This window comes from Coregonus lavaretus (assembly GCF_964263955.1).
Source record: "Coregonus lavaretus genome assembly, chromosome: 16".
Classification (NCBI taxonomy): Eukaryota; Metazoa; Chordata; class Actinopteri; order Salmoniformes; family Salmonidae; genus Coregonus; species Coregonus lavaretus.
This window is the reverse complement of record NC_140003.1, coordinates 8,507,993-8,533,731: the sequence shown is the minus strand read 5'-3', so window position 1 is coordinate 8,533,731 and position 25,739 is coordinate 8,507,993. Positions and strand designations below refer to the sequence as shown.

The following is a 25,739-nucleotide window of genomic DNA, read 5'->3' as shown; positions in this document are numbered from 1 at the left end:
CTGCGGCATTGAAGGTCCCCAAGAACCCAGTGGCCTCCATCCTTCTTAAATGGAAGAAGTTTGGAACCACCAAGACTCTTCCTAGAGCTGGCTTCCCGGCCAAACTGGGCAATCGGGGGAGAAAGGCCTTGGTCAGGAAGGTGACCAAGAACCTGATGGTCATACTGACAGAGCTCCAGAATTCCTCTGTGGAGATGGGAGAATCTTCCTGAAGGACAACAATCTCTGCAGCACTCCACCAATCAGGCCTTTATGGTAGAGTAGCCAGACAGAAGCCACTCCTCAGTAAAAGGCACATGACAGCCCACTTGGGATTTGCCAAAAGTCACCTAAAGGACTCAGACCATGAGAAACAAGATTCTCTGTTCTGATGAAACCGAGATTGAACTCTTTGGCCTGAATTTCATGCGTCACATCAGGAGGAAACCTGGCACCATCCCTACGGTGAAGCATGGTGGATGTTTTTCAGCGGCAGGGACTGGGAGACTAGTCAGGATCGAGGGAAAGATGAACGGAGCAAAGTATACAGAGATCCTTGATGAAAACCTTCTCCAGAGCACTCAGGACCTCAGACTGGGGCGAAGGTTCACCTTCCATAAGCACACAGCCAAGACAACGCAGGAGAATGTCCTTGAGTGGCTCAGCCAGAGCCCGGACATGAACCCAATCGAACATCTCTGGAGAGACCTGAAAATAGCTGTGCAGCGACGCTCCCCATCCAATCTGACAGAGCTTGAGAGGATCTGCCAAGAAGAATGGGAGAAACTTCCCAAATACAGGTGTGCCAAGCTTGTAGCGTCATACCCAAGACGACTCAAAGCTGTAATCGCTGCCAAAGATGCTTCAACAAAGTACTGAGGAAAGGGTCTGAATACTTATGTAAATGTAATTATTTCAGTTTTATAATTTGTAATACATTTGCAAAAATTATGAAAAACCTGTTTTTGCTTTGTCATTATGGGGTATTGTGTGTAGATTGCTAAGGGGAAAAACTATGTAATACAGTTAAGAATACGGCTGTAACGTAACAAAATTTGGAAAAAGTCAAGGGATCTGAATTCTTTCCGAATGCACTATACCTTAATGACCTATTGCTGCATTTGCTATACCATTATGTTATACCCAAACCACGCATTGCATGACAGGTAGCTAATAACAATTCAATGTACTGATTATGTATTCTAGTATTGCAGCACGAAAATGTCCATAACTCTCTAATTTGATCCCACTTATTGATGGTGCACCTGCACCACATGGGCTAGACATAATCGTCTCATGGTCTTGATTTTGTTTGATTTGATCAGTGCTGAGGAAAGGCAGGGGTCTTTGCAGTCAGTAGACAGTTGTAAAGGTCACACAGAAGATGCTATGAAGGTCAGAGCATCCACACAATGTAAGTGTCATTTAAAATCTTCCGGCTTTAAAGTGAGTCCTATGTGCTGTCACAGAGTCGATTTCCAAACTTCAAAATGAGCAGTGATTGGTGGCTCTAACCCGTGCCGGCCTAGTGCTGAGCCCTGCCAGCCAGGAACCCTTATCCAATACATCACTGTCTGCTCTCATTGGCCCTCCCTCCTCTTCACCACCAGGTGAGAGCCAATCAATACCCTAGACTCGTTAGGATGCCACTAAATGGCCTTCTCTGTCGAAACAGTGTGACACAGAATGGAACGGTGTATTACTGTGTATTACAAAGGGAGAATGTTGCCAGTTTTCCATGTTATGGGATTGGGAAATCAATGGGAATCCAGTGGGCTGGAGACCCACTGTCTGGCCAGTATCGACGGGAGATGACAGATTCCGATAATGGCAATCAACAGGCGTTCAAGGCAGTCATTTTCAACTGCCCCACATGGGTGTGAGGAACACCACGGGACTGGAAGGGTTCTCCTCATCAGAGACCGAGACAGATATCTCACTTTCGTCTTGTGCTTCTCTGTTGGAGACCTCACTGTTTCCACGTCCCACTTTGTAGAAAATGTCTCTCTATACTCCTACATCTCTTTCATATCTCTGGATGTATATCTGTTTCTCTGTCTTTCTATTGCTTTCTTAGTCTTTGTCTATGTGTATCTTTCTGAGAGAAGCGTTCCCTCTTTGTATTTTTGGCAGGTCTGTTGGGTATTCCAAGTCAAAAGTGATTTTTTACCCAACATAAGCAGGAAAAACAGACTAATGACTTGGCAAATAAGACACAGTGGCAGGCTTTTCCTCTTAATCTGATTATGCTGAACTAACGGACACACTGAGGCACACCGTACAACTCCTAACAACTCCTGTAAAACTAGGAACAATGAGAGCAGAAGAGTCAAAGAGGCAAAAAGATAATGCAATAGACTGAAAATATACTGTTGCATAGTTTTAATAGTTTTTCCTCACTGTTCAGAACTGGGATAATGGGCGAGCCAGCACTTACTGGAATTGATTGGTGTCACAGTAGCCTTGCAATAGAGGGAGAAGAATAGTGAATACATCAAGCTTTATAGAGGCCTCTGCACCGCAGTTGACTGGCTTTGGAGGATGTTGCACGAACAAGGCTGCATTTACAAACAGAATATTTGTCTTTGTCGTAAGTATGACAAACACACACACACAGGCCTGGCGCATTCTCCCCTACTCTGATGCCCTACATTGCAGCTTGAGGAGTCTCTAATGTTAATTAATGGCAGGCACCGGAGCATGGGATTTCTCATTAACCCCGGAGAACGATGCTGCAGAAGCATGCAAGAGGAAAAACACTCTAAAATGGGACTCCACTGTACTTCCTGATCTGTTCTTTGCATCCTGCACTACTGATCATTGGCAGCCGACAAGACTGAGGCCGTTCTTTACCTCTGGCTTCTTAATGGCAAGCGGCAGGGGAATATAGTGACTTAATTGAATTCATTACAGAGCTAATGAGGTAAATTAGAGCGAATCCAGGTGGGGTGGAGGGTTACTGTGACAGAACCCAAGATGAAGCATACGGGTGGGGTGTGAGAGTGACACACAAAGTTCAGAACTGCTCTGCAATCTGGCAATCTAAAGAAAGATAAACCCTGAGCATGGTCTGATATCACTGTTCAGCTCTGCAGCCACAGTCTGTAGCTAAATAGTAAGTCATGCAGCCTACATCCAAGCTGAGCTGTTCTCTCTACACACTCAAAATTCTGCCTCCACTGAACACCTTTAACCTAATCATTGACTGTGTAGCTTCAGGGCTATAGGGCCACGCCAGTTCCTCAATTTAGAATAAGCGGTGGATAAAAACAATGATTCACCAAGCACTGCCCTAGTGTGAGTAATGTGTACCAAGGTGAACTACTCACCTCCAGGCAGTTGACAACACTGATCATCTTACCATCATTGGCTATGTCTGTGCAAATAGGGATGAGTCTTTCAATGTGTCGGTATGAGTCAGTAAAATGAAATGTATCTGTAGGAAAGACTGTGCCAGTGGGTGCATGTATGTGGGTAAGATTGCAGCAGTATGTTCAGCAGGGGTCAACATGTGTTAGATTGAGTCAACATATCTATGCATTTGTGTACTCATAACTTGAGTCGTTCAGTATGTGTCAATTTTTTTCTGTGTACAAGTCAGAATGCGTAAGCATTTGTCATCGGTAAGTTCAAGTTAGGTGAGTACGACTAACCTTGTGTGGACAGTGGAGCACTTCCACATTTAAGACTTAGGTATGTGACCATATGTTTCAGTACCCATCAACATGTCCCTATGTCCCAACATGTCCATTACCTGTACATTCCAGGAGCTGTGGCTGCACTGATCCCTGTGCCTTAGGGTGTCTGTCTGGTTGGGGATTTCATGAAATAACCGTATCCTGAACCACCCGCAGTAATGGAGAGCATAATGACAAATTCAAGAATGTATACATTATTTCAGCTTTACCCAACATAAAGTCTAAAACAATAAACTTTTCCAAGGAACAGAGTAAGATTTAGGACATAATAGAACTGACTGGTTACTGAAACTACTAGTAAGGATAAAGGCCATGATACACTGGGATTTTGTTTGGGCAATATTGCCGAGCAAAGTTGCCAGCAATGGTTGATGCAACTATTTTTACATTGAAAATGAGTAACATTTTATTATCTGGGAATCTTGATCGGCAGCTCCACTTAGTGGGCAATTTGTAGGAATCCTCCAATCAGAGCACAGATATTGGTCATGTGATCAGTCTGCTGTTCCAAAATATTTAGGAAAAAATCGGAACCGTGTTTGAGCTGAAGCGAGAGAAAAATCAACTCCCGTTGGAGTGAAATGTTGGCCATTCACATCACATATTTTGCTCCACTACAACATTATATCATGGTGCTTAAATAAATACATAATGTGTTCAGTTTGTCATGTTTAACAGCTGAAAATATCCACAGTGGTGTGCATGCTAATCGATTAGCATGTTAACCGTAACCCACGCTAAGTTCATGGGACAAACAGGTCAATTCGCTAGCTAGCTAGTCATGTAGATTTTACATTTAGTTTTTCATTTTATATTGTTTTTTGTATGTTTAACTAGCTGGCTAGCTTGATTAATACCATTTACACTTCCTAGCTTAAAATTCTGAAGTAAAACGTTTTTTAAATCGTTGCCATTGACTTGACTGGCAGTAGGTTGAGTGGATTCCCAGGGCAACATGTTTGTTAGCTAATACATTCCAGTACAGCTGTGGCAGTCAACAGGCAACAAAAAGCTATAGGAGATGAGTAAATAAATGGGGAAATTGAGTTTTAAGTTGATATAGTGGGGAGAACAAGTATTTGATGCACTGCCGATTTTGCAGGTTTTCCTACTTACAAAGCATGTAGAGGTCTGTAATTTTTATCATAGGTACACTTCAACTGCGAGAGACGGAATCTAAAACAAAAATCCAGAAAATCACATTGTATGATTTTTAAGTAATTAATTTGCATTTTATTGCATGACATAAGTATTTGATCACCTACCAACCAGTAAGAATTCTGGCTCTCACAGCCCTGTTAGTTTTTCTTTAAGAAGCCCTCCTGTTCTCCACTCATTACCCGTATTAACTGCACCTGTTTGAACTCGTTACCTGTATAAAAGACACCTGTCCACACACTCAATCAAACAGACTCCAACCTCTCCACAATGGCCAAGACCAGAGAGCTGTGTAAGGACATCGGGGATACAATTGTAGACCTGCACAAGGCTGGGATGGGCTACAGGACAATAGGCAAGCAGCGTGGTGAGAAGGCAACAACTGTTGGCGCAATTATTAGAAAATGGAAGAAGTTCAAGATGACTGTCAATCAACCTCGGTCTGGGGCTCCATGCAAGATCTCACCTTGTGGGGCATCAATGATCATGAGGAAGGTGAGGGATCAGCCCAGAACTACACGGCAGGACCTGGTTAATGACCTGAAGAGAGCTGGGACCACAGTCTCAAAGAAAACATTTACATTTTAGTCATTTAGCTAACGCTCGTATCCAGAGCAACTTACAGGAGCAATTAGGATTGAGTGCCTTGCTTAAGGGCACATCGACAGATTTTTTACCTAGTCGGCTCGGGGATTAGAACCAGCGTCCTTTCGGCTACTGGCACAACGCACTTAACCACTAAGCTACCTGCCGGCGTAACACACTACGGCATCATGGATTAAAATCCTGCAGAGCACGCAAGGTCCCCCTGCTCAAGCCAGCGCATGTCCAGGCCCGTCTGAAGTTTGCCAATGACATTCTGGATGATCCAGAGGAGGAATGGGAGAAGGTAATGTGGTTTGATGAGACAAAAATATAACTCCACTCGCCGTGTTTAGAGGAAGAAGAAGGATGAGTACAACCCCAAGAACACCATCCCAACCGTGAAGCATGGAGGTGGAAACATCATTCTTTGGGGATGCTTTTCTGCAAAGGGGACAGGACGACTGCACCGTATTGAGGGGAGGATGGATGGGGCCATGTATCGCAAGATCTTGGCCAACAACCTCCTTCCCTCAGTAAGAGCATTGAAGATGGGTCGTGGCTGGGTCTTCCAGCATGACAACGACCCGAAACACACAGCCAGGGCAACTAAGGAGTGGCTCCGTAAGAAGCATCTCAAGGTCCTGGAGTGGCCTAGCCAGTCTCCAGACCTGAACCCAATAGAAAATCTTTGGAGGGAGCTGAAAGTCCGTATTGCCCAGCGACAGCCCCGAAACCTGAAGGATCTGGAGAAGGTCTGTATGGAGGAGTGGGCCAAAATCCCTGCTGCAGTGTGTGCAAACCTGGTCAAGACCTACAGGAAACGTATGATCTCTGTAATTGCAAACAAAGGTTTCTGTACCAAATATTAAGTTCTGCTTTTCTGATGTATCAAATACTTATGTCATGCAATAATATGCAAATTAATTACTTAAAATCATACAATGTGATTTTCTGGATTTTTGTTTTAGATTCCGTCTCTCACAGTTGAAGTGTACCTATGATAAAAATTACAGACCTCTACATGCTTTGTGAGTAGGAAAACCTGCAAAATCGGGAGTGCATCAAATACTTGTTCTCCCCACTGTTTATACTACTCATATGAAATATATTATTCATGTCCATATTGCTCATTGCTCATCATTGCTCTAGTGTCTCATACACCACTCTGTTGCCAGCGACATTGCTCAGTAATATTGCCACCAAAAATTGCCAATTGCCTTAGGACTTGAGAGGGTATTAGAGCCAACTGGTAACTCCTGTGTTATGTGACTGAACTACAAGATGCAAGTTGATGTGACGTACTCTTCTCACCAGATTGTCACTGTTAGGTTGAGGATGTTCAGCCCTCAAGGGAAGGCTGTGCTAATACTGATAGAGACTGACAGCCCAGAGAGAGAGCATGGCGTGACAGTGGCTGACTGTGACTGTGAGACACGCACATACACAGAGGCATACACACACAAATGCCGACACAGAAATCAATAGCTGGGGTACACATTCTACTTCATACTTTACAGATTTGCATACATTAGCCAGCTGTCTACCCCTGTAATGTTTATACTGATTTTCATTAATAATAAATGGACAGGGCCTCCCGAGTGGCATAGCGGTCTAAGGCACTACATCGCAGTGCTAGAGGCATCACTACAGACCCGGGTTCGATATCGGGCTGTATCACAACCGGCTGTGATCGGGAGTCCCATAGGGTGGCGCACAATTGGCCCAGCGTTGTCCGGATTAGGGGAGGGTTTGGCCGGGAGGGCTTTACTTGGCTCATCGTGCTCTAGCGACTCCTTGTGGTGGGCCGGGAGCCTGCAGGCTGACCATGGTCGTCAGTTGAACGGTGTTTCCTCTGACACATTTGTGCGGCTGGCTTCCGGGTTAAGCGGGTAGGTTCGATCCCAGGCTGTGTCACAACCGGCCGTGACCGTGAGTCCCATAGGGCGGCGCACAATTGGCCCAGCATCGTCCGGGTTAGGGGAGGGTTTGGCCTGGGTGGCATTACTTTGCTCATCGTGCTCTAGCGACTCCTTGTGGTGGGCCGGGCGCCTGCAGGCTGACTTCGATCGTCAATTGAACGGTGTTTCCTCTGACAAATTGGTGCGGCTGGCTTCCGGGTTAAGCGTGCGGGTGGTAAGAAGCACGGCTTGGCGGGTCATGTTTTAGAGGATGCATGACTCGACCTTCGCCTCTCCCGAGCCCGTTGGGGAGTTGCAGCAATGAGACAAGATCGTAATCACGAAATTGGGGAGAAAAAGGGTGTAAAAATCACAGAAAAATTAAATAATAAAATAATAACTGGACACACTGGAATTACAATTCAACAACATGCAGTGATGCAACATTTTTAATTACTGTCAACTGACAAGATAAAGGGATGGATAGATGGATGTATGGATGAATTAATGCATAGAGAGATATTCTTATCTTGGCATGGAATGTTACCTAACTGTTGTAGGATAGTTCCATGTTTGCTGGGTATATAGATATCCAACTCTCCAGATACAGTGGGGAGAACAAGTATTAGATACACTGCCGATTTTGCAGGTTTTCCTACTTACAAAGCATGTAGAGGTCTGTAATTTTTATCATAGGTACACTTCAACTGTGAGAGACGGCAGTAATGGAGAGCATAATGACAAATCCAAGAATGTATACATTATTTCAGCTTTACCCAACATAAAGTCTAAAACAATAAACTTTTCCAAGGAACAGAGTAAGATTTAGGACATAATAGAACTGACTGGTTACTGAAACTACTAGTAAGGATAAAGGCCATGATACACTGGGATTTTGTTTGGGCAATATTGCCGAGCAAAGTTGCCAGCAATGGTTGATGCAACTATTTTTACATTGAAAATGAGTAACATTTTATTATCTGGGAATCTTGATCGGCAGCTCCACTTAGTGGGCAATTTGTAGGAATCCTCCAATCAGAGCACAGATATTGGTCATGTGATCAGTCTGCTGTTCCAAAATATTTAGGAAAAAATCGGAACCGTGTTTGAGCTGAAGCGAGAGAAAAATCAACTCCCGTTGGAGTGAAATGTTGGCCATTCACATCACATATTTTGCTCCACTACAACATTATATCATGGTGCTTAAATAAATACATAATGTGTTCAGTTTGTCATGTTTAACAGCTGAAAATATCCACAGTGGTGTGCATGCTAATCGATTAGCATGTTAACCGTAACCCACGCTAAGTTCATGGGACAAACAGGTCAATTCGCTAGCTAGCTAGTCATGTAGATTTTACATTTCGTTTTTCATTTTATATTGTTTTTTGTATGTTTAACTAGCTGGCTAGCTTGATTAATACCATTTACACTTCCTAGCTTAAAATTCTGAAGTAAAACGTTTTTTAAATCGTTGCCATTGACTTGACTGGCAGTAGGTTGAGTGGATTCCCAGGGCAACATGTTTGTTAGCTAATACATTCCAGTACAGATGTGGCAGTCAACAGGCAACAAAAACCTATAGGAGATGAGTAAATAAATGGGGAAATTGAGTTTTAAGTTGATATAGTGGGGAGAACAAGTATTTGATGCACTGCCGATTTTGCAGGTTTTCCTACTTACAAAGCATGTAGAGGTCTGTAATTTTTATCATAGGTACACTTCAACTGTGAGAGACGGAATCTAAAACAAAAATCCAGAAAATCACATTGTATGATTTTAAGTAATTAATTTGCATATTATTGCATGACATAAGTATTTGATACATCAGAAAAGCAGAACTTAATATTTGGTACAGAAACCTTTGTTTGCAATTACAGAGATCATACGTTTCCTGTAGGTCTTGACCAGGTTTGCACACACTGCAGCAGGGATTTTGGCCCACTCCTCCATACAGACCTTCTCCAGATCCTTCAGGTTTCGGGGCTGTCGCTGGGCAATACGGACTTTCAGCTCCCTCCAAAGATTTTCTATTGGGTTCAGGTCTGGAGACTGGCTAGGCCACTCCAGGACCTTGGGATGCTTCTTACGGAGCCACTCCTTAGTTGCCCTGGCTGTGTGTTTCGGGTCATTGTCATGCTGGAAGACCCAGCCACGACCCATCTTCAATGGTCTTACTGAGGGAAGGAGGTTGTTGGCCAAGATCTCGCGATACATGGCCCCATCCATCCTCCCCTCAATACGGTGCAGTCGTCCTGTCCCCTTTGCAGAAAAGCATCCCCAAAGAATGATGTTTCCACCTCCGTGCTTCATGGTTGGGATGGTGTTCTTGGGGTTGTACTCATCCTTCTTCTTCCTCCAAACACGGCGAGTGGAGTTTAGACCAAAAAGCTCTATTTTTGTCTCATTAGACCACATGACCTTCTCCCATTCCTCCTCTGGATCATCCAGATGGTCATTGGCAAACTTCAGACGGGCCTGGACATGCGCTGGCCTGAGCAGGGGGACCTTGCGTGCGCTGCAGGATTTTAATCCATGACGGCGTAGTGTGTTACTAATGGTTTTCTTTGAGACTGTGGTCCCAGCTCTCTTCAGGTCATTGACCAGGTCCTGCCGTGTAGTTCTGGGCTGATCCCTCACCTTCCTCATGATAATAATAATAATATGCCATTTAGCAGACGCTTTTATCCAAAGCGACTTACAGTCATGCGTGCATACATTTTTGTGTATGGGTGGTCCCGGGGATCGAACCCACTACCTTGGCGTTACAAGCGCCGTGCTCTACCAGCTGAGCTACGAGGTGAGATCTTGCATGGAGCCCCAGACCGAGGGTGATTGACCGTCATCTTGAACTTCTTCCATTTTCTAATAATTGCGCCAACAGTTGTTGCCTTCTCACCAAGCTGCTTGCCTATTGTCCTGTAGCCCATCCCAGCCTTGTGCAGGTCTACAATTGTATCCCCGATGTCCTTACACAGCTCTCTGGTCTTGGCCATTGTGGAGAGGTTGGAGTCTGTTTGATTGAGTGTGTGGACAGGTGTCTTTTATACAGGTAACGAGTTCAAACAGGTGCAGTTAATACAGGTAATGAGTGGAGAACAGGAGGGCTTCTTAAAGAAAAACTAACAGGTCTGTGAGAGCCGGAATTCTTACTGGTTGGTAGGTGATCAAATACTTATGTCATTTAATAATATGCAAATTAATTACTTAAAAATCATACAATGTGATTTTCTGGATTTTTGTTTTAGATTCCGTCTCTCACAGTTGAAGTGTACCTATGATAAAAAATTACAGACCTCTACATGCTTTGTAAGTAGGAAAACCTGCAAAATCGGCAGTGTATCAAATACTTGTTCTCCCCACTGTACATATCCAACTCAAGTCTAGGGATACATAATAGCGACAAGCTCAAATGGTGATGTGTTTCTGGGGAACAATGGTCTGTAAAACCAAGAACTTAAGAACTGATTTCACTCATTTATCCTCTTAAACTATCCCTTCCATCTTACAAATCATTTGTTCTTAACATCAATTTGTATCATCCATCCATAGCAGCAGTATTTAATCTCTGTCAATGGACTCTTTAGCCCATGTGCTTAAGAGAGGCAGTATCAATCAAGGTTTCTACTGTACATTCCGTTTACACTCTGCCATTGATTCTCCCATCAACCATTTAATATATTCCACACATTCACCCTCTGCAATCTATAATAACTATCATTTTTATTCTAACCTTGCACATATACATTTCCACATACCATATACCTTCCAATCTATACTTTCTATAGCTTCTCTCTCAAATAAGTATTATCTGGATCATCTAAAACCTCCAAAGCCACACCATGATCAATCTCAGCTATCCCATGTTACACTCCCTGTCTATTTGTTATTTCATCCTATTTGTCTGGGCTCCATCTATCATCAAAGCCGTCCCGCATAAACCTGGATTTCTGACTGGCTCGACGCAATTTAGCCCTCTCCATCTCTAGCCTGAGGTCAGCTCTGGGATTGAGACGGTGCAGAGGAGATAGTGGAGAAATGTCACTGAGGGGATTCAATATTGATGTAGAGAAAGGCCTTGCCTCTTCCCCATGCCCTCTGGCTGCGAGCGAGCGAAGTCATGCAGTTATGGGCAGAGAGGAATCTGAAACAAACAACCCAAATGGCATCGGGGGAGCAGAATAGAGAAATGGATGGTAACTTGGATCTCCAGAGCGTCTTAGGAAGTCGGAGTCCTATCCTGTCAAAGTTATCGTTAACCTCTCCATACAACACAACCATAATCAGATTCACTTGTGCTTCACTTAACGTTTTATTCAGAGATCTGCACTTCCAGGGCCTTATTTTTTACATACAAGCCCCCTCCAGCAGATAAGGAATCAATACAATTTAAATATGTATCAGAGGGACAGAAAATACATACATGAAGGCAGGGGTATGTGACATGCAAGCCTGGTTTAGTTTGACGATGAATTATACAAGCTGGTTTTACTGCGGCTCATTCTAAAAAACGGTGAAGGCAGGTGAGGGATCGTCCCTTTGTTGTCAAAGAAACTGCGCCCTTTGTTTTCGCTTTGCAGAACCGACTGCAGACTCACAGTATATCAAGATCTTGTTAACGTCAAAGATGGGATTTTGAAGTAGTGTGTACTTTTACGTAAATGTGCTAAGTGCCTCCAACAAACAGATGTTAGTATAACTCAGGATGTTATTTTGGGAACAATGAGACAGTTCGTAGGTAGCGCAGGTAGCCAAAGTGAGATACTCTGTATCAATGAAGCCTAACTTTGAAAACAAAGACCAATGCAATAGCTCCACCTACTCGCCCTAGACCCTGGCACAGTAATTTGTGGCTAATAACACACTGCTCAGTTACAAAAACACTTAAATAACTAATTCACATTAACGTCAGACACAATAAACTCCCAACAGTGAGACTAAGGACTGTTTATAGCCAATCTGTGCCACCTTGTTTAAAAGACATGCACCATGTCACACAAGATTCTCCTCACCAAAACATTGCAACCAAGTTGCATCAAAATGTCCATTATCCCAAGTGAGATGATATGTTGATGAGAGCTCCATCAACAAATCACTAGAGAGAACTGCTCTAAAATCTCGTTATGGTTGCTTGCCAATGGCAGCACTGTGGAGTACGTGTTGGCACTTACCGTTGATCCATTTGGCCTCTGGGTCATGGACCACAAACTCAGGCTTGAACAGATCTTCCACGGTGAGTTTTGTATCACTGCCAGCTTGGCTGTCCGCTGCAAAAAAAACAACAACATACAAGTGCATTAATTCCAAACTCTATCATAACTTGGAACTCAATAATGATCAAATCATTATTTTATCATTATTGATATCTCCTGCATTGTTTATTCTCTCACACATGGAGCGAGTAGTGACAATAACGCATATGATACTAAAGGAAAATGTTGTACTATTGCTTCTTTTTTTTGTATTGTGAAGTGTGCTGCATCAAAGTCTTTCTGAGGAACCCAGTTACCAGAAAGCATCAGGTTAGTCTCCAATCAAGGACAAGACTGTCTTCTTGGTCCTGACCTAGAATTTATCCCAGGCAGATGCCGCCAAGAGATTGCCTTTCACTCTACAGAGATCGAAATTCTGAGGTCGGACAGGCAGACAGCGAGGTTTATTTTAACCCCTGCTGTACCAAACTAAATGCTAGGCTGGAAGCGAGGGGAAATAATGTACAAGTTGAGATAAATACAAGAGATGATTCGGACAGCAACATGAACATGATATTCTTGATAATTTTCAGATGGAACTGTTAGCAGGCATAGGGGTGTCTGTGATGGCCAATACACCATGGACTGGAATGCTGCTCGTCCAATCAGCATCCAGGATCCAAACAGCCAGTTTTATAAAAGAGTATACACATAACCATCCAGGTGTTTATAATGTCTTAGGTCTGTGCTTTAGTCTGACAAATGACACTCAGATGAATATCACATGTAGTAGAGAGGTGGAGTGGTCTGTAAACAGGGACTTTAATCTAGGGCAGCTATGGAGTTTTTTTTTGCAGGACTCTTGAGAGTGTCATGCTTACTTTAGCCTTTATGAATAAAATAAGTCAGGATCAAATCTTATAAGAAGATTGGATGCACTTGGATCGCTTCACCTGCTCTAGAGGCAGATACTTTGAGCAACCTTTTAAATACAGATGAAGAGGGAGTCAGGGGTGTAAGAGTGAGGTAGGGAGTGATAGAGGGGGAGGGAGAGCAAAAGACAGAAAGAGAAAGAGATATGGAGAAATTATATTGGGGAAAAAAACAATAGAACATGCACACGCACGCACGCACGCACACACACACACACACACAACCCATACATGCAATGGTCATTAACATGGTTGTTATCTGACCTAAAATCCCTCAGCTGTGTAAACATTGCCTAGGTAAACATATTTTAATTATAAAATGTTAAGCCATTAGTAAAATAGAATGTTGTTAAGCCAATTGTAAACTACTGTTGACTTGGACAGCTGCTAATTGTGCAGCGAGAGAGGAGGGCCAAATGGAGTGCCAAATGATTTTGAATGTCAGCCATGTTGGCCTGGGCTAGATAACTACAGAGCACTCCTGTTTGTAAATGATGTGGCAGCCACATGCAATAGATAGCTAGCCCAGCAGACATTTGAGGGGTTTTAAATAGCCTGGAACACCAGGGGACAGTGTGGTCTCTGTGTATCTGTGAGTCATTCCAAACATGTCTGTGTACGTCACTCAGCATAAACTGTTCTTCATTGCAGTAAATTGAGGAGGTTGATCAATAGGTGAGTGCTGAAATTAAGTTAATTCAAAGGTGCAGGCAGAAATCCCAATTCCGTATTAGAAATTAGTAGCACAACTGAACATGTAGCTCAAATTTGATCATTGAAAGTAGAGATATGTTAGACAATAATACAATTTTGGGGCTAATTTCCTTACTGTCACCAATAGCCTGCCAAACAAAAGGCACTGAACCACCTCTGGCACACATACTATGTCTATCCTGCATAATACAAATCCGGTTAATAAAGTAATATACTAATTCTCCATGTTCAGTACTGTACCTGGAGTGAGGAGGATGACAGACAATGTGATCAGAGAGCAGACCCCCAGTATAACCAGCAGAGCGATAACAATCCCTTTCCAGTTCCTCTCAGGTGGAGCTCCCGCACCAAGGTCCTGTAAAGAGAGAGAGAGAGGGAAGAAGGGAGGGAGAGAGAGAGAGAGAGAGAGAGAGAGAGAGAGAGAGAGAGAGAGAGAGAGAGAGAGAGAGAGAGAGAGAGAGAGAGAGAGAGAGAGAGAGAGAGAGAGAGAGAGTGGGGAAGGGAGGGTAAGAGAGAGGGAGAGAGAGAGAGAGAGAGAGAGAGCGAGGGAGAATGGGGAAAAAGAGAGAGAGAGAAACAGTTATTAAAAGGGAGTTCTGGAAAATACATTTCAACGTTCGACTAAAAGTGGAGATACCTAGACATACTAACATGCTAACATGCTAACAACCCTACATAAATGTTTCAGATTTGAGTCCAAGATTTTCTTCCAAACTTTATTTTTTTGCATCCATCCATACAAACTATTTTCAAGACCACAGATTGTCAATACACAAGTCATTCTATGTTGAGTCAGTTATGTAGGAGCTTACAAAAAAACATAGCCATATGGTTGAATTGCTACAAATTGAAAGCCAAATCCAATTCACAGATGACAGACATTGAGCAAGTAATACACATCCATTTAGAATCAGGGACACAATAGGAAGCAGCATGGGTCAGCATGGGTTAACCCGTACAATATAATGTCAACAATTGAGAAAAAACACAATACTTAAACAGCATAATGTGTTAGGATTGAATGCCGGTCAATGTGTCACAATAGCAATGACTTTGATAGGAAAGTGAACATCTACTCATGCCCTAGGTAGGAGTAGAAAAACGTAAACTAGGAAATGATAGTCACAAAAATGTAAAGTAATTTGTTCAGCTTTATTGTAGTGGATTTTTTAGCTACAGGTTTCAGCATTTCACCTTGATCTGCATGGTGGGGCTCATTGTAAGCTGCATAGTAGCATTGATAACCAGCTTCATGGTGGGTCTCAAAATAATCTGCATGATATGGTTCACTCTAAGCTACGCGGTGGGGCTCAATGATAAACACGAGCAACATTATGGCATTCTGTGTTTAAATTCAACTCAAGAGGTAAACAGCTGTTTGTAAGCTGCATGGAGGGGCTCAGAGGAAAGGGCATTGAGGGACTTCATGAAAAATGCAAGGTAATATTTCATAATTTGCATTTCAAGGGAGAAAGGCTATTTGCATGGTTGACTCGCTTTCATTAAAAACTCTCTCGGAGTCTCTCTCTCATACTCCTGCTTCATGACTACTGAAGCAACTCCCTGGCACAAACAAGCAGCCTTTTACCAGCTGTGCTACAGTATCATTGTGTGTCATAACCCCTATTCGACAAGACAGAAACAAAACTCAGGCATAGGACTACATGTTTTGAGTTCAACAATTTTACAGGTTAACAGGGTGGAGAAAGGACAGGTCAAGATGGCCGCCTACTTTAATGGCCATGCAGTGGTGGGTTAAAGGCCCAATGCAGCCATTTTTATATCAATATCAAATCATTTCTGGGTAACAATGAAGTACCTTACTGTAATAGATTTCCTTTAAAGTGGCAATATGTAACTTTTTGGGCGACCCGACCAAATACACATGTGAGTTATAGATCTGTCATTCTACTTGAAAGCAAGTCTAAGAAGCGGTAGATCTGTTCTATGTGCGCTATTGCTATGCATCCTGTTCTTAAGTTTTGTATTTGAGTCTTTTACTTTCGGTTTTGCACACAAGATTCAAACAGCTGAAACAACAATATGTTTGTTTATGGAAAATATATTTCACAGCTGTTTAGATGGTACAATGATTCTCTACACTATACTAGCTTTTTTTGTCACATAAACTGAAATTAGGCAAACTATTAGTTTTAGCAACCAGGAAATGGTGGAGCGATTTCTGCATAGCACAACTTTAAAATGGGCAAATATTACTTTTTGTCAAGCAAGAATTTTGCTAAGACTGTCTGGGAGTGGTCTGAGTGGGGAGGGGAAAACTGAAAACTGGCTGTTATTGGCAGAGGTTTGGAACTCTCTTAGTTATTGGTTTGTTAACCAATTTACCACATGGAGATGTCACCATGGAAAACCGAAACTGCTGCCCATGCAAACCTGCTGATTAGAAGGTCCTGTGCAGTTTGTATTTTACATTTTAGTCATTTAGCAGAAGCTCTTATCCAGAGCGACTTACAGTTAGCGAGTGCATACATTTTTTTTTTCATACTGGCCCCCCGTGGGAATCAATAACATTGATAAAAAATAATCACACTTTTACAGTGTTTTATCAGCTGTTGTACAATATGATACAAAAGACACAAAAAACATTATTGTAACTGCACTGGGCCTTTAAGAGGCTGTGGCACAGTGTCAGAGGAGTTCTGCCTCAGTGGTCTTAAATAGGTTCTGTCCTCCATCCATATCTGCTAGTTCTGATAAGATGGCAACATTAAGACCTCTCTCCACATCACCCAAACCACTGGCTTTCCTGGCCTCAATTACCCACAAAACCCTGCAGGTACAGGGAGGGGATTACTGGCCTCCAATCCACTTCTGAGTTGTGATTGGCTAGAGGGGGTAAAGTAGAATTATGGCCAGTAAGACCCAGGTTACCGTTTAAAAAAGGTTTTTGTCAAATTTCTGCTCCATTTTCCCGAGGAGGCAATCTGTATCGATTTATATCGTGTGTATCTTGGAGGGTTCACAGGTAGGTATGAACCAAACCGTCGCGTACCTCCTGCTCCGAAAAAATTTCAAACGCTCAAGCACCTCTCCAACAGCTGCAATCTGCATTTGCATCCCCTGGCAAAGCCGTAGGGGCGCACCCTTGTTCTGGGGACGTTGTGTTATATCATTTACGGCCCCCAAAGGGCACAGGTGGCTGATATGTTATCAGAGGTTGGGCTGACGCTCATTTCATCATTACCACATAAAACGGCTTCCTTGTCCTTGAACGCTGACAGCAACTCTAAATTGCCAAAGCCCGCCATGCATGAGCTTCTTTTTTCTCTTCATCTCAAATATCTCTCTCTCCAATTTCCTACTTTGCAGTTTTGGAATCATCATCCTTAATTTATTAACTCAATTATGAGCAGATAAAGCCACTGAGAGAGTTCTGGCCCAATGCGTCTCTCCATTACCATTATGGGGATTAGGGAACCATGTCAGGGCCCTGACAAATGCCTAGCCCCCCAGGAGAAGAGAAAATAGCCTGGGTGTTTCACACAGACCCATCCCCCCCCCCCCACACACACACATTCAGTACCACTTGTCTTTCCTTTAACTTTATGCCACTTTACAATATGCTCATAAACAACACTTCAAGTAAAGTGTTACAACGCATACTGTACATAGACACATCCACAGGCAAGGGCAAAATAGGCAAAGGACAGCTAAAGCGCAACATTAAATACCAACAAGACAATCTTGTCGCCCACAAGCACTGCAAGTCTAACTTACTTTACTTTCACCAGTCTAGACAGAGTTTTAGTTTCGATTTACAGTCCAAACAAAATAACAGAGTCATAAAACTAATATGGCTGCCCACACCATTTCTTAGCAACCCATTTTTTTGCCCTTAGATTTTCTGTCATAGACTGTCATTCATCTTGCAAATGTCTTATTTTACTCCACATCGGGGTGTTAGTCTCTGTTGCAGAGAGGCACTGAAAACCATAAATAAATATCTGACAGCTCCAGCAATAAGCAAGCAGACAAAGGCTGCGTCCCAAATGGCGCCCTTATTCCATTTTTAGCGCATTACTTTTGACCAGGGCCCATAAGTCAAAAGTAGTGCACTATGTATGCAATAGGGTGCCATTTGGGACGCATCCAAAGCCTTCATTTCTCTATGTCAGAGAAGAAACTCAAGGGAGAAGGAAAACAGGTCTATGGGGAGTTAGGGTTGAAGCGTTTTGTAGGTACACATAAAATAGCCCTGTTAGTTATGTCTGTGTTAATGCAAAACTGAAGAGTAATGCAGGTGCTTGGTTTTCAGGATGGGATTTATGAAGTTGTTAATACAATGTAAGAAGGTGGATCTTTTTGAATATGAAAGTGGATGAAAAACAGATTTGGCTCATTAATCTATATGGTCCAAATCAGGATGACCCATACATATTTATAACAATTTATTGAACTTACAGGCAACAAATGATAAAATCATTATGATGGGAGACTATAACACAGTGTTAAGTACCTCAATGGACCGTAAAGGGAATCACTCTACAAACTATCATCAATGTGCCCTTAAGGAAATCACAAATATTATGGACACATTAGAAATAGAGGATATTTGGAGACTAAAAAACCTTGACCTAGTGAGATATACATGGAGGAGACTTAACCTCTTAAGGATCTAACCCTTTTTTTCAATTTTCGCCTAAAATGACATAACCAAATCTAACTGCCTGTAGCTCAGGACCTGAAGCAAGGATATGCATATTCTTGATACCATATGAAAGGAAACACTTTGAAGTTTGTGGAAATGTGAAATTAATGTAGGAGAATATAACACATTAGATCTTGTAAAAGATAATACAAACAAATATATATATATATATATATATATATATATATATATTTGTTTGTATTATCTTTTACAAGATCTAATGTGTTATATTCTCCTACATTAATATATATATATATATTAATTGTGGCCTTTCTCTTGCATCTTTGAAATGCAAGAGAAAGGCCACAATATAATTTGGCAGTTTAGGCGCAACATATATTCTGGCCATTAGATGGCAGCAGTGTGCGCGCAACGTTTCTGATTCATCCAGTGAAGCATTGCAATACTGGACTATTTTGTAGCAAGTCTGCCCAAATGTGCCAAATTGGTCAACTGATAGATTTTCAAGTACACCACTATAGAAAACACAAAAATGATATGGTAATACAAAATGTAAGTTTACACACTCCGAGGAATGTCATACATGATGGATCATTAGCTTATACACTAACTTTCACACATCTAGATGGCCGGGCGGGGTGGGTGTGGAGCCAGAGACAGCAGGGGTTCAAACTGTAGAACCCAGTTCCTAAATTTTGAATATAAAAATGGATTTTATCAAACAAATCTATGCTACATTTTATCTCTGGGACCGTTAGGATGACAAATCAGAGCAAGATTACTGAATGTAAATACATTATTTACCTTCAGAGGTGAATGTATCAAACCAGTTGCCATGAAACGTTTTTTGTTGTTGTGCACTCTCCTCAAACAATAGCATGGTATTTTATCACTGTAATAGCTACTGTAAATTGGACAGTGCAGTTAGATTAACAATAATGTAAGCTTTCTGCCCATATAAGACATGTCCTGTAAAGTTTGCTGTTACTTACAACAGTCATGCTAATCACATTAGCGCACGTTAGCTCAACTGTCCCGTATACGGGACATCGATCCTGTGACTACTTTCTTGTCTCTTTCTCTCTTGCATCAAAGATTTAAAACGTTTTAATAGGAGACAGAATGCAATCGGATCATCATCTAATTGGCCTTCACATAACTCTTATAGAATTTCCACGTGGACGGGGATATTGGAAATGTAATCAAAGTTTACTGGAGGACAATTTATTTTTAAATAAGACAAAATAATTAATAACTGAATATTTCCAGTACAATATAGGTTCAGCAAAATCCCCCTATTGTTTGGGATATCTTTAAATGTACCTTCAGAGGTAATTCAATATAAAATTCATCAACAATAAAAAAAGCAGATTCTGGTTAAAGAGACAAGAAGAACAAAGGAAATATGCACCAAATTCTTCCTGAATCTCCAACACAGGAACGCTAATAAAAAAGAAATGCAGAAACGCATTACTGAAGATGGAGTCATCTATAATTCTCCGAATGATATTTTAAAAGAGGAAGCTAAATATTTTATGCAGATGTTCTCGTTTCCGTCTCATCTCACCCACTGAATGACGAGGGCATTGAAAATGGGTCGAGGATGGGTATTCCAGCATGACAATGACCAAAAACACACGGCCAAGGCAACAAAGGAGTGGCTCAAGAAGAAGCACATTAAGGTCCTGGAGTGGCCTAGCCAGTCTCCAGATCTTAATCCCATAGAAACTCTGTGGAGGGAGCTACAGGTTCGAGTTGCCAAACGTCAGCCACAAAACCTTAATGACTTGGAGAAGATCTGCAAAGAGGAGTGGGACAAAATCCCTCCTGAGATGTGTGCGAACCTGGTGGCCAACTACAAGAAACGTCTGACCTCTGTGATTGCCAACAAGGGTTTTGCCACCAAGTACTAAGTCATGTTTTGCAGAGGGGTCAAATACTTATTTCCCTCATTAAAATGCAAATCAATTTATAACATTTTTGACATGCGTTTTTCTGGATTTCTTTGTTGTTATTCTGTCTCTCACTGTTCAAATACATCTACCATTAAAATTATAGACTGATCATTTCTTTGTCAGTGGGCAAAAGTACAAAATCAGCAGGGGATCAATTACTTTTTCCCCTCACTGTACACACTCTCATTCAAATGTACAAATGTGCACATACAGTTGAAGTCGGAAGTTTACATACACCTTACCCATTTAAACTCAGTTTTTCACAATTTCTGACATTTCATCCTTGTAAAAATTCCATGTCTTAGGTCAGTTAGGATCACCACTTTATTTTAAGAATGTGAAATGTCAGAATAATTACATTTACATTTAAGTCATTTAGCAGACGCTCTTATCCAGAGCGACTTACAGTCAGTGAGTGCATACATTTATTTTATTTATTTTTTCATACTGGCCCCCCGTGGGAATCGAACCCACAACCCTGGCGTTGCAAGCGCCATGCTCTACCAACTGAGCTTAGTAGAGTGAATTATTTATTTCAGGTTTTATTTCTTTCATCACATTCCCAGTGGGTCAGAACTTTACATACACAGTATTTGATAGCATTGCCTTTAAATTGTTTAACTTGTGTCAAATGTTTCGGGTAGCCTTCCACAAGCTTCCCACAATAAATTGGGTGAATTTTGGCCCATTCCTCCTGACAGAGCTGGTGTAACGGAGTCAGGTTTGTAGGCCTCCTTGCTCGCACACGCTTTTCAGTTCTGCCCAGACATTTCCTATAGGATTGAGGTCAGGGCTTTGTGATGGCCACTCCAATACCTTGACTTTGTTGTCCTTAAGCCATTTTGCCACAACTTTGGAAGTATGCTTGGGGTCATTGTCCATTTGGAAGACCCATTTGCGACCAAGCTTTATCTTCCTGACTGATGTCTTGAGATGTTGCTTCAATATATCCACATCATTTTCCTTCCTCATGATGCCATGTGTTTTGTGAAGTGCACCAGTCCCTCCTGCAGCAAAGCACCCCCACAGCATAATGCTGCCACCCCCGTGCTTCACGGTTGCGATGGTGTTCTATGGCTTGCAAGCATCCCCCTTTTTACTCCAAACATAACGATGGTCATTATGGCCAAACAGTTCTATTTTTGTTTCATCAGACCAGAGGACATTTCCCTAAAAAGTACGATCTTTGTCCCCATGTGCAGTTGCAAACCGTAGTCTGGCATTTTATGGCGGTTTTGGAGCAGTGGCTTCTTCCTTGCAGAGTGGCCTTTCAGGTTATGTCGATATAGGACTTGTTTTACTGTGGATATAGATACTTTTGTACCCGTTTCCTCCAGCATCTTCACAAGGTCCTTCGCTGTTATTCTGGGATTGATTTGCACTTTTCACACCAAAGTACGTTCATCTGTAGAGACAGAACACGTCTCCTTCCTGAGCTGTATGATGGCTGCGTGGTCCCATGGTGTTTATACTTGCGTACTATTGTTTGTACAGATGAACGTGTTACCTTCAGGCGTTTGGAAATTGTTTCCAAGGATGAACCAGACTTGTGGAGGTCTACAATATTTTTTCTGAGGTCTTGGCTGATTTCTTTTGATTTTCCCATGATGTCAAGCAACGAGGCACTGAGTTTTAAGGTAGGCCTTGAAATACATCCACAGGTACACCTCCAATTGACTCAAATGTTGTCAATCAGCCTATCAGAAGCTTCTAACACCATGACATCATTTTCTGGAATTTTCCAAGCTGTTTAAAGGCACAGTCAACTTAGTGTATGTAAACTTCTGACCCACTGGAATTGTGAGACAGTGAATTATAAGTGAAATAATCTGTCTTAAATTTTTTTTTTTTTTATTACTTGTGTCATGCACAAAGTAGATGTCCTAACCAACTTGCCAAAACTATAGTTTGTTAACAAGAAATTTGTGGAGTGGTTGAAAAATGAGTTTTAATGACTCCATCCTAATTTATGTAAACGTCCGACTTCAACAGTACACGGACACACACATATAAATAGTGCCATCCATGCATTCAATGATATTCAGTTGGCCTTGCTGTTATGATTTTAGTTTTTTTGCATTATTGTTTTCTGTTTTCCTTTGTCTTTTCTTTTTTTCTCTTTTGTTCATTTTGTTGCTGTTGGTGCATTGGGGACAGGGGTTTGGGGGTGGGGAATGGAACATTTATTTTTTCTCGGGGGTGGTCTCGGATGGTTGAGGGGCAGCTCTTGGGGAACTGTGGGGGGGGATCTTGGAGGGCTGGTGGCCTGGCAGTTGGGAGCTTGGGCCGGTGGCTGATGGATCGCTGGTTCGGGTCCCCGTTTTTGACCTTTTGTGAGATCTGTCGACGTGCCCTTGAGCAGGGCGTTGACCCTGGTTGATTCTGTGTGTCGCTCTGGATGGGAGTCTGTTAGATGACTAATGTGATGTAGTTGTTGAGCAACTTCACTGCAAGTACAGTGGGGAGAACAAGTATTTGATACACTGCCAATTTTGCAGGTTTTCCTACTTACAAAGCATGTAGAGGTCTGTAATTTGTATCATAGGTACACATCAACTGTGAGAGACGGAATCTAAAACAAAAATCCAGAAAATCACATTGTATGATTTTTAAGTAATGAATTTGCATTTTATTGCATGACATAAGTATTGCAAGGTAAGTAAGTATCAGAAAAGCAGAACTTAATATTTGCTACAGAAACCTTTGTTTGCAATTACAGAGATCATACGTTTCCTGTAGGTCTTGACCAGGTTTGCACACACTACAGCAGGGATTTTGGCCCACTCCTCCATACAGACCTTCTCCAGATCCTTCAGGTTTCGGGGCTGTCGCTAGGCAATACGGACTTTCAGCTCCCTCCAAAGATTTTCTATTGGGTTCAGGTCTGGAGACTGGCTAGGCCACTCCAGGATCTTGAGATGCTTCTTACGGAGCCACTCCTTAGTTGCCCTGGCTGTGTGTTTCGGGTCGTTGTCATGCTGGAAGACCCAGCCACGACCCATCTTCAATGCTCTTACTGAGGGAAGGAGGTTGTTGGCCAAGATCTCGCGATACATGGCCCCATCCATCCTCCCCTCAATATGGTGCAGTCGCCCTGTCCCCTTTGCAGAAAAGCATCCCCAAAGAATGATGTTTCCACCTCCATGCTTCACGGTTGGGATGGTGTTCTTGGGGTTGTACTCATCCTTCTTCTTCATCCAAACACGGCGAGTGGAGTTTAGACCAAAAAGCTCTATTTTTGTCTCATCAGACCACATAACCTTATCCCACTCCTCCTCTGGATCATCCAGATGGTCATTGGCAAACTTCAGACGGGCCTGGACATGCTCTGGCTTGAGCAGGGGGACCTTGCGTGTGCTGCAGGATTTTAATCCATGACGGCGTAGTGTGTTACTAATTGTTTTCTTTGAGACTGTGGTCCCAGCTCTCTTCAGGTCATTGACCAGGTCCTGCCGTGTAGTTCTGGGCTGATTCCTCACCTTCCTCAAGATCATTAATGCCCCACGAGGTGAGATCTTGCATGGAGCCCCAGACCGAGGGTGATTGACCGTCATCTTGAACTTCTTCCATTTCTAATAATTGTGCCAACAGTTGTTGCCTTCTCACCAAGCTGCTTGCCTATTGTCCTGTAGCCCATCCCAGCCTTGTGCAGGTCTACAATTTTATCCCTGATGTCCTTACACAGCTCTCTGGTCTTGGCCATTGTGGAGAGGTTGGAGTCTATTTGATTGAGTGTGTGGACAGGTGTCTTTTATAAAGGTAACGAGTTCAAACAGGTGCAGTTAATACAGGTAATGAGTGGATAACAGGAGGGCTTCTTAAAGAAAAACTAACAGGTCTGTGAGAGCCGGAATTTTTACTGGTTGGTAGGTGATCAAATACTTATGTCATGCAATAAAATGCAAATTATTACTTAAAAATAATACAATGTGATTTTCTGGATTTTTGTTTTAGATTCCGTCTCTCACAGTTGAAGTGTACCTATGATAAAAGTTACAGACCTCTACATGCTTTGTAAGTAGGAAAACCTGCAAAATCGGCAGTGTATCAAATACTTGTTCTCCCCACTGAATATTGTATGTTTTTAATATTCAATACAAAATATGTATTTATAAAAAATAAAAATAAAATACAATGTAAGATATAGGCCAACATTATTAGTCTATATGGGCAACTCCAGCGGAAGGTCAACCTGAGTTTGTCATTTCAAAATGAAGCCATCACGTTCCTAAAATGAAGCCCCCCTCCCCCCATTTTTGTTATAAAGTTGACATGTTAATGAAGAAACTTATGTATTTGATATTTCCGTTTTTGTTTTCCGTATGTAATATATTTGCAAACATTTCAAAGCTCATAACATTCATAAGCTAAACCATAAGAGATGTTAAAAATGTGATATATGGTGAAAAAATTAATGGCATGGATAAACAACCGTTTTCACTAGCTTTCATTTCCCGACATTGCCAATTTGTATTTCATTTAGACATCATTTAAGCTGCTCTTGGCAACTATCACTACAACCCATAAACATGTCTTATTGTGGGGAAATTAAATAAATTTGGCCCAAAACAACGAATGTGCACTAAAACTACATTAATTTCTCAGTATGATCATCTTGTCTTTTGGAATTGAACCCTATGTGGTGTATACTGTAGCCTGACATAGATTGAATAACTGTGACTCGAGTGATACCAATTCCATCCATCACATCAGCTAAGAACTTTAATGAAAACTGTTTTTCTTTTCCATGGTCTCAATATCAAGTTGGAGTCTTACCAGCTATTTTAACAATCATTTATAAGAGGCAGTGGTGACCCGTCATTCAGGGCAGGTGGGGCATCAAAACTATGAAATAAAACATATGGAATCATGTAGTAACCAAAAAAGTGTTAAACAAATCAAAATGTATTTTATATTTGAGATTCTTCAATGTAGCCACCCTTTGCCTTGATGACAGCTTTGCACACTCTTGGCATTCTCTCAACCAGCTTCATGAGG

The 25,739-nt window shown here is 42.0% G+C and overlaps 1 protein-coding gene across 1 annotated transcript in view; it reads right to left on the bottom strand.

Moving 5' to 3' along the window:
• LOC311143509 (inactive dipeptidyl peptidase 10-like) overlaps positions 1 to 25,739 on the bottom strand; it is a gene marked incomplete at both ends in the record, with an annotated part of 296,708 nt that overhangs the window by 89,822 nt on the left and 181,147 nt on the right. The window contains 2 exons of the mRNA XM_084179335.1: positions 12,490 to 12,585; positions 14,397 to 14,511. Coding sequence (XP_084035461.1) covers positions 12,490 to 12,585; positions 14,397 to 14,511 — 211 coding nt within the window. The remainder of the gene's footprint in view (positions 1 to 12,489; positions 12,586 to 14,396; positions 14,512 to 25,739) is intronic.